We start from the raw sequence: 13,733 nt of genomic DNA, 5'->3' as shown, positions 1-13,733 counted from the left end.
ACCTCTCGACCGTTTAATCGGAAGAGAGGTCAATTCTAATTTATTTTATTATTTAAAAGAGATTGGCTTTTATTACCAAATATAATTTGTTTTGAAGACTGTGTCTTGAATGTTAATATGTGCTTTTAACTTGTTTTTATATGACTTCATCCTCTGGATTTGGTACATTTATCTACTTGTTTTTATTTATTGAATTTTAATGTCATCAATTGTAATCATCTCATCTTTTGTTTGGCGCGTCATAATCATCTCTGGTTTTTGCGCCATAATAACTCACTCACTCACTCACTCACTTGCATCATTTCTGCTATTTCATGCTCTGTTAAACATTTTCGACGCTTCGACATTGCAACGTTAAAAACAGAAAGAATTCACGTCTAACAAGATCTAATTATTTTCTAAAAACTGAACTGCAAACCGAAATACCCAACGCTTTAGCGCAAATAAAACTTCTCTACTTACAATAAACAACTACCACATGCGAATAAAGCGCGATTTAAAGAGACGTCATAAATCATGCCATTCGGAAACATTTATTTCCCCTTTTGTTTATATAATCAAAAACACGTGTATGTGAGTCATGCTTCTCTCATTTTGAGTAGAAGGTCTAATGTACATGTATCTGAAACCATATGGACATACAGTGTCATCTTGTGGCAGAAACTATAGTTTTTAAAACATTCCAGGACACTGGCACAAATACGCGACAGTCAGTACTGAGCAGCAAAACGCTCTGGCACACCTGCGTGTCGGCCGGGAAGTGAGTGTGTTCGTTGCTGGCACGTAGACGTGACAGTCGGTGCGAAGGGGTTAATAGTAAATGAAATTTTGTGTTACAGATCTAAATAATTAGTATCATTTTAATGTGCATTTTCTGTATGCTTCCATTTAGTTTTTATCAAAGTTATTGAATACTTTTTGCTTTAGGTTGGTGCGCAGCAATATGTTCCCGTGTCGGTAGTTGAACAAAATGGTCGGCAAATGCTGCTAACTGTAAGTTCATTTTATGATTTAAAAATATTCATTCATTTGTAAAGAAATACAGTGGATAGACAAAAATAGGGAAACACCTTGTGAAATGCATGTTTGAAAAGAAAGATTGATTTTAATGAAATATGTAGGTGGCGCTGGCATTTTTTACTACTGACGCCACCTATACAACTTTGTAAATGTGCTAAAATGTTCAGTTGTTGTCGGAGTACTGTTATGTGAGGTTTTCATTGCATTATGTCAGAGTTAACAGACTTCGAACGTGGGCAAATTGTTGGAGCACGTATGGTAGGTGCTTCAATAAGCAAGGTAGCCGAGGTGTTTAGTGTTTCAAGAGGTACTGTATCGAAGATTTATTCCGCATATTTGAAAAGTGGAAAAACATCATCTGCTAAATCACAGCGTGGACGAAAGTGTGTCCTGAGTGATCGTGACAGACAATCATTAAGGGCAATTGTGACGAAAAATAAGAAGACCACAGCTGCAAAAGTTACTGCTGAAATGAATGTAGTGTTACCGAACCCTGTGAGTATCAAAACAATTAGAAGGGAGCTTCATAAACAGGGAATTGCTGGCCATGCTGCAATTGAGAAGCCACTCATCAGTGATGCTAATGCCCGTAACAGGAAAAGGTGGTGTTTAAGTCATAAAGCCTGGACTATAGAGCAGTGGAAGCGAGTAATATGGTCTGACAAGTCTTCTTTCACATTGTTTCCCACTTCTGGCCGAGTTTACGTCTGGAGAACGCCATCTCAAGCCTATAATAAAGACTGCTTGTTGCCAAGAGTGAAACATGGCGGGGGTTCTGTTATGGTTTGGGCAGCCATATCGTGGTTCTCTACTAGCCCCATGATAACTGTGTCAGGGCACATGACTGCCAAGACTTATGTGAACATTTTGGCCGATCAAGTTCATCCCATGGTACAAACTTTGTTCCCTGATGGTGATGGTGTCTTCCAAGACGACAAGGCCCCTGTTCACACAGCTCACATTGTCCAGGACTGGTTTTCTGAGCACGAGGATGAGTTGTCCCATCTCCCCTGCCCACCACAGTCACCAGATCTGAATATTATCGAACCTTTGTGGTCTACATTGGAACGGAAAGTGCGTTCTTGTTATCCACCGCCAACATCGTTATCTGAACTTGCCACCGTTTGCAGGAAGAATGGTATAATATTCCCTTGGCAAACATACAGGAACTGTATTTATCCATTACGAGAAGACTGCAAGCTGTTTTGGATGTCAACGGGTTTCCTACACCATATTAAGCAAAGAAACATGTTTTTTAAAGGTGTTTCCATATTTTTGTCCAACCCCTGTATATCTTCTGTTTATATTTGCTTTCATGCATTTAAACTTTTGCATTATTGCTTGCTTTCATATTCAGTAAAGTGTGTCTGTTTTCCATGAAAATGCCAAAGTCTCTAACTGAGCATGATATACATAGTAATTCATATAAAATTTCAAAAATGAAATTAGGGACAAAGAAAAAGCCCTTCTGCAGCTATATATATATATAGCCATAAAATTATTGTTAGAATTAGTTTCATAAGTCCATTTACTACGCAGACGAAAAAATTTTGCTTCCAGCTCCATTCTAATGGCAGTTTATCTCATGATAATTTAACAGATTATGCCTATAGACATTTACATAATAAATGTAATATTTTTTCAGAATGCTGTACAATCCAGTTGGCCGACTGGCAGACAGATGTTTGTTCCATCATGGCAACAGCTTCCATCCCAAAGAACCATTCAACAACCCTTGTTATCAGATTCTGAATCATGGAGTAGATCATTGGTTCTTGAAAGAGCTACTCTTCTGCCTGACCAGCCTGCAATCATTCCTGTTGTAAGCTCATATTACATTTTAATCATTAAAAAATAGCACTTTTATTTTATTAAATAAATCATTTGAAAATATGTGAAAGTAAGTTTCAGTAATCAGTTTAATTATTAAGTGCCATTTACATGTGTATTTTTTTAATCTGTTTACATGTGTGCCTTATTTGTCTTACGTACGAAACGAGCAAATAATAAGCATGCTAGATTTTTTGTTATTTTATTTTTATAAAAGTTTTTTTGGCGTGGGGGGGAGAAGGGGGGGAGATAGTAAAATCAGTAAATCTAATTAAAACATTAAAGTTGGCATGCTAAATTTACCACATTTTTATTAAGAAAAAATTTACCAGCCTATTAAAAAAAGGGTGTGGAATTAAAGCATATTTTTAATATTGGAAATGAATTATTAAAAGTAATGTGATAATGTTTTATCATGAACTCAAATGTAACTTTTTTTTTTTTTTTTTTAAGATTATTCTTCTGTTCGTGTTCAAGTTTTTTGTGCTAATTACTGTTTGTATTTTTAGGAACTTCATGAATCTGCTGTGTATGAGCATTTGCGAGATCGCAGTGCACATTTAAATCCTCTGTTACCACAGCAAGCTGCTGCTCTTGCTGCTCCAAATTTACAGCAGTCTTGGGGTGTAGTAACTGCAAATTCAAATTCATCACACTGTGCATTGATACCAACAAGGCAGTCTCAGTCATCTAGCAAGTTATTAGGTGGTGCAATAAATGTTAATACATCTTCAAAACGCCAGACGAAATTAAGGTTTGTCTTAATCTGTGTATAATCTTATGTATGTAAATCTTAATCTATGTATATAATAGATTAAGATTTCTCCTCCCCCTTTCCCTTTTTCCAAGGATGGGTATATGTATGTAATATGATAATATCAACAGTTGCAGTTACAAATGGTAAAAAATATTAAATTTTCAACTGTGATGAGGAATAATAATGCCGTCTGTTTTTTTATGTGTATAATATTTTTATAAGGTGCATATGTAAACTTCATTTTTCTTCTTTCTTTTCTGTTCTTATTTTTTTGTAGAATAATAATCTACAGTTGTTATGAATATATCAGAATGCACTAAAAGGTGGTCATAAAATAATCCCCCCTTTTTTAATTTAGTATTTTATTTTATTTTAATATATCATTTATTAACTGTGTTGTTGTAAGTTAAATGAATTTCATTTCCATCCAAGATACTTATTTTAGTTGTCATGTTATAGGCCTGGTAAAGAGAAGGACATAAGTAATTGCCAACTGTCTCCAGTTAAGAAAAGGGTAAAAGAAAGTTCTCCTCCAAAATGGGAAAATTCGCAAAGTCAGCAAATCGTTCATAATTTGCAGTCTTCTCAGACTTGTTGCCCACCTGTAAGTAATTGGGAGATTTCTCGATCAAGTAAAACACAAGAAAGGTTTGTATTCCCAAATCTCATTATTTCTTATTATTCATTTTTGTCTCATTCTCTTGCCTTTTAATATCTGCGTAACAAATGTAACAGTAGTTTCACATGTATATCTTTTAGCAGGTCAAAATTAATTGTACCAGTGTCTGAGAAAGAACATCAGCGGCCTACTATTATAATTCACGACACTCCGAGTCCAGTTGTTAGTGTCATTACAATTAGCTCAGACTCAGATGAAGAAGTGGAATCTTCAATATGGTAAAATATTTACTTTTATGTTTTATGCTCTTTAAATGATTACATTAATTTTATATTATAAATTGAAATAAGTGCTCCTTTTCCTTTTAAATCCCTAGGATACTCTTAAAAGAAAAACCTTAAATGTGTACAGTGTGGCATGGCAGATTTTATGGCAAATAGTACAAGATAATTTAATTTTTAATTAATAATAATTTTTAATATCTTTAATAGTACAAGGATAATTTTGTATTGTCCATGCATTTATTATCAGAAATCAAGAAAACCATTATTTGATCTGTGTGTGAAATTCTTACGAATGCTGAATTGGAATGGAACAAAAAATATTATTAGAGCCTTCAACCGTGTACAAACTTTGTCAATTCTTAGTGTATGTATTAGGTTAATAATATGATTTATGTCTTTAATTTACTGCATTTTGAGTAGTCATGCATTCAGTTCACCCCAAGAAAGTAACGAAAATTGTACAGTTATAATATACACTCATGGAAAAAAAATTAGCGCACCAAGAAGGAGTCGTCAAAATGAAAAGAAATTTTACATACGTAATGTCTACTTTGATGTAAGTAAATGATAAGAAAATAAAAGAAAAAGGATAATTTATTTCAGAGAAAAAGGCAAAAGAACGGGGGAGTTAATACACCGTTTGACCCCCTCTAGCTCGATTGCATGATGCGATACGATCGGGCATTGAGTCATACAAGTTCTGTATGATGTCTTGAAACATTTCGTTCCATATTTGCTGTAACCTTGCCTCTATGTCATTCAAACTCATGGGATGCCCAACTCGTCGTCCCAAATGATCCCAGATATGCTCAATTGGAGACAAATCTGGGGATCGGGCAGCCAAGGAAGGGTAGTAACAGTGCGGAGACAGTCTTGTGACACCTTTGCCGTATGAGGCCGATCATTATCTTGTTGAAAAATGGCTCTTGGGAGCCGTTGCATGAGTGGCAACACATGTGGTTGCAGGATTTCATGAACATACCGCTGGGCTGTCATGGTACAGCAAAGGCAGGATTGAGGCGTTCACCACGAGCTCTCCACACACGAACACGATTGTCATCACTGCTGAGATTGAATCTGGATTCGTCGCTAAAGACGACCTTGTTCCATTCTGCTGCAGTCCAGTTTTCTCGTGCTCGACACCACTACAAACGGAGGCATCGATGGGTGGGCATCAAGGGCAGCACACATAATGGGCGCTGCGATACCAACTCTCCTTCAGCCACGTGCCTTCGTATGGTTCGAAAAGACACAGGGGCCCCTAGTGAAAGTGCTACCTGTGCCTGTATGGTGGCCGATGAAGCAATTGGCTGTACGCATGCATTTCTTATGACGTGGCAGTCTTCTCGACGACTGGTCTGTCGAGGGTGTCCTGAGCCTGGTCTTCGTGTACTTGACATCTCTCGGGTCCACTGGTCCCAACACCTCCTCACAACACAATCATAGCAGCCTAATTGATGAGCTACTCGCCTAGCTGACCACCCAGCTTCCATAATCTCGACGATTCTCCCCCTCTCAATTTGCGACAACTGCCCATATTGTCTTTGAACATGGCGTAATGTCATGTCTACCTCAGCTCTTCCTTTGTAAATGATTCAGCACACTTAAACAGGCTTTGGTTACCTGTTTTATACTCCACAGTGTACGACGTTCAATGCCCTCTCCCGGCTATACGTAATGCGCAATCACTCTGCATTTCTAATCATTTGCATATCTCCCCGACGTGTACCTTCATTGCAAGTTTTGTTACGACCCCGCAATTATTTCTTGGTGCGCTAATTTTTTTGTCCATGAGTGTATAAATAAAAATAGGAATTCCACTGCATATCAAAGCATGTACAGGGTGAATCTGAATGACAGGGCAAAACTTGAGGGAGTGATAGAAGGCAGGTATACGAGCAGTATTCGTCATAGAATGTACAGTCGGAATGCAAGCGATGAGAGTTAAAGGGTAGTTTTCTACTGTCACATTTAAAGAATTAACACAAGAATGAAAGGAGGTACTTTAGAAAACATATTATTAACAGAACATGCTCATAGAAATTGCTCAAAAGACCTTCCGCCAGCTGTAATGTAGGCTTCACACCTACGTTACAGCTGGCTTCTACCTTCTAAGTGTATTTATTATTTGTAGGGATAGGGATTGACGCACATTTACGAAGACACCAGGTATTTCCTGAATATTGTCGGCAACAGTCGTGATCCTGGCGACTAAATCCATATTGGTTTTGGTGGGGCACTTGTAGAGTAGGCTTTTCATATGTTTCCCCAGGAAAAAGTCCAAACAGGAGAGATCCGGTGATCTTGGTGGCAAAGCTATGGGACCACCTTGACCAGTGAGAGGACCGACTCTTTTTATACAAGGTTGCCCCACTACCGAGGAGAAGTCAGGAAATTCAACGGGGAGAAAGAAGCGATTTCTTCTTCTTCTTTTTTTTTTTTTCGCCAATGCTAGAAGCAGTCACTTTATTGCCAAATTACGTGAGCATCATTTGGGCAGCTGGTATAGAGTAGCTCCAGTTAGATTGTCTTTTAGAAAGGCAAAGCAAGTTTCCAGCAACCTCAAGAATTGAGAGATTCACATGTGCAGTGCATATTGAATGACAGAAAATACCTTCCTATTCTCATATAAAAGAAAATCGGTTTAATCTTAGTATATTGTATATACAGAATTTGGCAACATTATGATGCGCCATAAACCGGACATTAACGTTGAGCAATAAACAGGCCATTTTGGTGTTGGAGACAGTTTTCAAAATTGTGCCAAGGCCATTCCGTATACTAGGATTTAACCACAAAATATTTTTTCTTTTTAATAAATGCCTTATTTGTCATTTTGCAGTATAATAAAAAAATAGTAATCAGTCATCTAGACTAACCTTTAATATAATTGTATTCGCCAAAGTATCATTGATTATTGTAATTCAGTTTTTAATCTTTAAGTAATTAACTTTATTTTAATGCTATTTGTATCATTTAATGTGGCTTCTTCCTTCCAAGTGTATTTATTATTTGTTAATAATACTTTCAAATTTTAGGCAATTTTCGCTGCCATACTCCTGAAACTAATTCTAGCAGTATGGATGACGTACCATCAGGAAATTTAATTAATTTTAAATACTGACAACATATTTTTTGCTTATGTATACTGCTAAATAAATATAAAATATCTGAATTTGTTTAAAAATATCATTAAATAGATTTCTTTTGTTTAGCTGCAGAATGTCTGCAAAAAAGACATTTTTTAATGTAAATTGGGCAGATTTTAGTCTCAATCATCAGTAGAGAAAACAACTCCTATTATAGTTATAATAGTAATACTTCTGGGATTATATGTATAAGTCATATGTAATTGGCAAATTTGTGAGTTTTCAAGCTGAACCATAATTTATCTCTCAGCACAGCCAATGCGAATAGACAGGAGTTGTCTTAAAACACACCTGGAAAAATCGGGAAATTTCATTCTCCTATTTGAGTGGCAACCCTCTTTATACCATTTATTTACAATGCCACCTAGCTGCTTGCCATTTGCATTCCGATTACATTCTATGACAAATATTGCTCATATAGCTGCCTTTTATCACTTCCTAAAGTTTTGCCCTCTTGTTCAGATTCATCCTGTGTACAGTCTAAGATATGAAAAGGAGCTCTTGACACACTTTGTTTATAGAAATATTTTCTCAACTGATATATCTCACTTGATATTGATAAGTGCCAGCCTATTTATAGTCATCAGGCTTATTTTGGGAAAGGAAATGCAAGAAATCGGCAGTGCTCTCATCTGGGCTCAAAGTTTGGACCTTCCTATTGCTAGTTGAATGTGCTTTCCAATTCCGCCATTGAAAGTAAGCTGTAAGAAATGGGAATGCTTCTTACACATTTAAGGTGGAACTAATGGAAATGTGATGTAATAAATGTAAAATAAAAATTCAGGGGAATAAGTATTGCTGAATTTTGACGAATACACGAACCTGTGAGGTTCCCAGAAAGCTACAAATTTGCATCATATGTGATTTTCATGTTCGATAGCACATACTAGTGTGAACAACTTTTTTCGTTTATGAAAAGGAGTTCACCAACAGCTGAGCGGTTAAAGTCGCTGAGCACTGGTAGTTCGGTCCATGGTTCGAATCTCAGCAAACAGGCTTTTTGCATGGGTGTTTTCATGCTTTTCCCCATATGTAACTTGTATGTGAGCCAGTTTTCCATAGAAAGTCCTCCACAAAGGGGATCCGTCCCCCTAGGCAGATAGCTCTCATGTTCTTTGCCGTAATCCATTAAACCAAACAAACTATGAAAAGGAACTTTAACTGACATTCATCTGTATTATAGTACAAGCAGCATTTCTATGGACATCCTAAAGCTTGTTGCAGTAAAAAGATGACAGGTGTTGGGAAGAAACAGTATTTATCATTTTCTAACCAAATTTCCTTATGTTCTTCATATTTTTCTTAACTACAGTATTAGTTAAAATATTATGTACTTACTTTTTAAATATACATCACTGAATATGAAAATTGTATTTTTCCACCTTACTACCTGCATACTGACAACTATTTGGCCCACTTGATATATCGAATTTGACATACCTGTTGTAGGATGTAAGATTCTTTTCTTGTTCTAAGCACTAGATATATTTTATGCATTTTACTTCTTCATATGAAAAAAATTACATATCACTAATGCAGCCATACACATATACATGTGTGTGCTTTAAGTAACATTTAATGTAGCTGGTTTTATGCAGCTTACTTTTACATATGTGACTTTAAACTAAAGTTTTTAAAATTACCTAAATTGATATTGATACTTTTTATATCAAGAGAGGAGAGCAGATAAGAACATTAAATTTATATCCCAAAGAATTGAAAAACATTAGCGGCCAAGCGGTAAAATCAATGAACACTGGTAGTTCTGACCTGGGTTCGATTCTAAGCAAACTGGCTGACTGCATGGTCATTTTCATGGTTTTCCATATGTGTAATGTGTATACGAGCCAGTTTCCCTTCAAAGGCATCCATCCCCGTAGGCAGACAGCCTTAGTGAGCTTTAATAATCAAATAAACCAAACTTGGAAAACGTTATTTTTATTACTTTTGGGAAGGTGAAGTGAAATAAATTTGTTTATTTAAATTTTTGTATGTATTCTGGACATATTCTTTTCAAAATAAATTTAAAAAAATTTATTTCAAGAGATTTAGATAGTATTCCTGGAGGTTTAGGTAACACTTTGCTTTTTTGAATAAAAATATTGGCTTTCTGTGATTCATAGAACTAAATCATAAATTTCAAATAAAATTTAAATTCGCGTTTTAAGGCTGAAATGTTTGTTTATTCTCCTCGCCGTTTTCAAAGTATTGCAAAATGGAAATAATGTGTATTACTGTTTGAACAAACAAACCAAAAACAGAATTAGAAGTTACAGAAGTTAAGCTATTATAGGCTGCTGGAAACTTATTTTATTATATTTAGAGTATAAAATAGGTCTTTTACAAAATGCTCAGCTCATATAAAATATCTTTTTAAATGAATAGCTTATTCTTTATAGAGATTTCTTTGCAAAGCACTTTATAACGTTTAAGATAAATGATCATGTATATTGTCATGTGTCAATAGAATCAATTTATGGCAGACAAGATTTTATCTCAAACTGAAAACTGTTATTTTTGTCATCAGTTATTTTATTCTATTAAAACATTCACAAATAGTTTGATTATGTGTCTATGTTAAATTGCTAATCAGTTTTCTTTTTATGCAGCTGTGATAAAAAGAAATGTAAAGCATGTGACTCAAATAAGCTATCGAAGTCAAGTAGTCTTAATATTAGTGCTGCTGAGGTATCTTCTACCACCAATTGTGCTAGTGTTTTACCCTTAACTCCAGAAGATCAGAGTAGCTTGTGTTGTGTGCAACCATCATCTAAACAAAGTATGTTTGCATTTTTTTATTATGAAACTCAAAACAATATACTATTTTGAATTGAAAGTAATATTTTTTACTTGATCTAAAACCTGTAAGCAGTGTTGTAATTGCTGTGTAAGTTGTTTTAAACTATATGGAGGTACAATACCAAATTACTGCTTCTACCCAAACTGGAGTATTATCATTATGCTGAGGTTTGGACAGTTCTCATATAGATAAACTACAGAGTAACTTTGAAAGAAAGTCATCAGTGTATTAAAATAGGGGTCTTCAATCTGCAAGACCAGAATGGCCTGTCAAGCCTTTTCAATAAGTAAAAAATAAAAATGTCAATGCAAATGTCTAAAGTTCTTTGCTTTTTTAATTTTCCCTGTTAAGAAGTTTTTTTTTTTTTTTTTTTTTTTTTTAAAATATTTATCTCACCCAGCTGATTTTGTTGAGGATCAGTGTATTTTAACCACACCACCATATTAACCTTGACTAAAATAAACACAAAAGAAACCACATTCAGGGTCTTTCTGATACCTGGAAAATGAATGGAAGTATTTTTCTGTCATTGTTGCACTCGGTAGGCAAAGGAACAAGTGGATGTAAATATTGCTATTATTTGCTGTTGAGCAGGGATTATACAGTTAAGATCCTGAAATTTCAGAATTGTTTTTAAATCTTCATTTGAATGCACAGTAGGAAGCTGTAATAACAGAAAAGTTGGAAGAAAAAGTGGTCATCTCTTTATTTATTTATTTATTATTTTTTTGTTCCTGTGAGCAAGAATTAGGCAGTTTACCTTATTTGCAACAAGACTGTAGCTGTAATTAAAGAATATAACATCAAGAGGCATCATGATACTAAGTAGAATAGGGAAGACATTTTTGAAGCGATGATGAATTAAAATCAAAACTGAATTATTATTGACAGTCTTGTTTTCTTCAGAGTCAGTAAAGAGTCCGAAAATAGTATTCATGTTAGCTGCGTGATGGCAGAAAAAATTGTTAAAAGTGGAAAATCTCTTGTTGATGGAAGAATTTGTAAAAGAATGGCATCTGTGTGCAGTTGATGTGCTTTGTTCATAACAAGCTCAAGCTATTTTGAACATAGCATTTATCTGGTCAAACATAGCTTTGTTTTATTTTGTCTTATGTGACAATTAGTGAGATTCAGGAAGGATTTGGCGGTAGATATATTGAGTAATTAAAATTTAAATGTGGGGACTTGGTGTTTTATTCTGTAGCAATGTATGAATCAACTGATGTCAGATACCGCACAAGCAGCCATTTTTGTTCATGGCATTGATAGAAACTTCATGATTGTAGAGAAATTAGATAGTTTTTTTTTTTTTTTCCCTCAAAGTTACAACACAAGTATCAGATTTGTATGAGTTTTTCAAAAACCTTGGCTAAATGTAAGTTAGACTTGGGCAGTGTATCTGCCATAACTACAGATGGTGCTTCTTCTATATCCATAAAGAAAACAAGATTCATAACATTGTTTAAATCTGATACAAAGGCATGCGGAAATATTACTATGATGGCTTTCCACTGTATCGTCCACTAAAAAAAATTATGTTAAAATGTCCTCAAACTTTGAAAAGTGTTGAATGTCGTTTTTGATGACTGTCATTAGTGAATTCAGGAAGGTTATGCGTGTTTGATGACTGTCATAAGTGGTGAATTTCATCTGCTCCAAAAAATGTGATCAGATGCAGTTTCGACAGTTCTTGAGTGATTTGGAAGCGGAACATAGTGACATTGTGTATTGCATGGAAGTATGTTGGTTAAGCTGAGGAAAGTTGCTTCATTGCCTGTTTTCCTTGAAGGCTGAAGATTAACAATTCTTTTAATCTAAAGGGAAATCTATGTGTGAGTTCTGTGATGAGGAGTGGTAAATACTTCTTTTCAGTGTTACTGGTCATCTTGATCTGAACTACTTCTTACTGGGGAAAGGTCTGCTTGTTTATAATCTTTATGACACTGTGGAAGGTTTTGAGACAAAATTAATCCTAATTAACTCAAATTGATGCAGTTAGTGAATAAAGCTACAACATGCAACTTGGGCGATTATCTACAGTGCATTTCAAATCTGAGAGTGGATTTAAAAAGCAGATTAACTAACAGCCGTGCGAATCAGACATCATGGTTCTCTGTAGGCATTGAAAATGTTCCCCTTGAATTTCTGTTATAATTTGCAGATTTGCAGTTTGTTGAAAATTTTTACGCTGATTTTTATTTCAAAGTGTGCATGCGAACACAAGTATTTGGGAACACATAAACATGCATTTATCATGTCTTTTTTCATTGGTAGTAGTTATGTACATAAACAGTTGTATAGTCAGTTGAAAAACACAAAATCAAAAGCATATCTGACAGATAAACAGGTGGAGGACACTTCAAGGGAGAAAAAAAATTACGAATCGCAACAAACAGATTCTACCAGATACTGAAACTTTATTAAAATAAAAACAACACCAAATTTCCCTTTAAAACTCTGTTGACTTCCATCCCACCAGGAATTTGAGTATTTTTATTGTCAGTGGATTTTGTAACATCATTGCACATTATGTATCAAGGCACTTCCATCGCTTTTTGTAATCTAAAAAAAAGTATGTTGTATGTTGATTCAACTTTTATTAAACTTTATTTTTCTGAAAAAAGAAACGCAAAATATTGGATATTATAAAAATTGTTAATCCCATCTGTCCCTTCAAAATTAATCGAAGGCTTGTATACCTCCCTCTCTTTTATAAATTTTCTACATATGCTGTTTATTTGACTGACATGTGGCCATCAGATCCATATGAATTTATTGAAGTGGGTTTCGGGCGTGAAAGTTTGAGGCCCTCAATATTAAAATGCGAACGATGTATATTTTATAAAGTGAGATGCAGAAATGCAGCTTTCTCAGAAAGACATGCTTTGCACCTTAAAATTGCGTTCATTTGTATAAAAGCTAAATAATAAACTTTAAGCATAACTTTGAAAAAATTTAGCTCGTAATTTTTTTTTAATTTAAATTTTTATTATGCCACTTTTTATTAATAAGGCAAACATTTCATTTCTTAAAATCTAATGTAAATAGAATTTGCTAGTTCATGGCTAATGTTGTTGTGTAAATTAATGTAATGATTTTAAATACAGGATCTCTAAGAATAAATGGTGGGATTTCGTGTGATATTTTTGAAGTATATATTATGAGAAATAGATTGAAATTGTTTTTATTTAAATCAGTTAGTCAGAAAGATGGTGAAAAAATAATAAGTTAAATGTTGAAGATATTAAAGGGCACATGCAATTAAAATGAAATT

At 34.6% G+C, this 13,733-nt stretch overlaps 1 protein-coding gene across 2 annotated transcripts in view; it reads left to right on the top strand.

Annotated features, from left to right (window-relative positions):
- The window catches only part of LOC118204110 (homeodomain-interacting protein kinase 2-like), a 134,189-nt gene that overhangs the window by 81,780 nt on the left and 38,676 nt on the right, over positions 1 to 13,733 (top strand). For both annotated transcript variants that reach the window (XM_085820836.1, XM_085820837.1), the window contains exons 15-20: positions 928 to 993; positions 2,666 to 2,842; positions 3,360 to 3,604; positions 4,067 to 4,255; positions 4,367 to 4,504; positions 10,269 to 10,438. In XM_085820836.1, the coding sequence (XP_085676962.1) occupies positions 928 to 993; positions 2,666 to 2,842; positions 3,360 to 3,604; positions 4,067 to 4,255; positions 4,367 to 4,504; positions 10,269 to 10,438 (985 nt within the window). The remainder of the gene's footprint in view (positions 1 to 927; positions 994 to 2,665; positions 2,843 to 3,359; positions 3,605 to 4,066; positions 4,256 to 4,366; positions 4,505 to 10,268; positions 10,439 to 13,733) is intronic.

Source organism: Stegodyphus dumicola, chromosome 7 (assembly GCF_044657685.1).
Source record: "Stegodyphus dumicola isolate Sdum_Otavi_A_Nest chromosome 7, ASM4465768v1".
NCBI classification, from domain to species: domain Eukaryota; kingdom Metazoa; phylum Arthropoda; class Arachnida; order Araneae; family Eresidae; genus Stegodyphus; species Stegodyphus dumicola.
The sequence above is the reverse complement of the archived record's forward strand: the minus strand, read 5'-3'. Positions and strand labels throughout refer to the sequence as shown.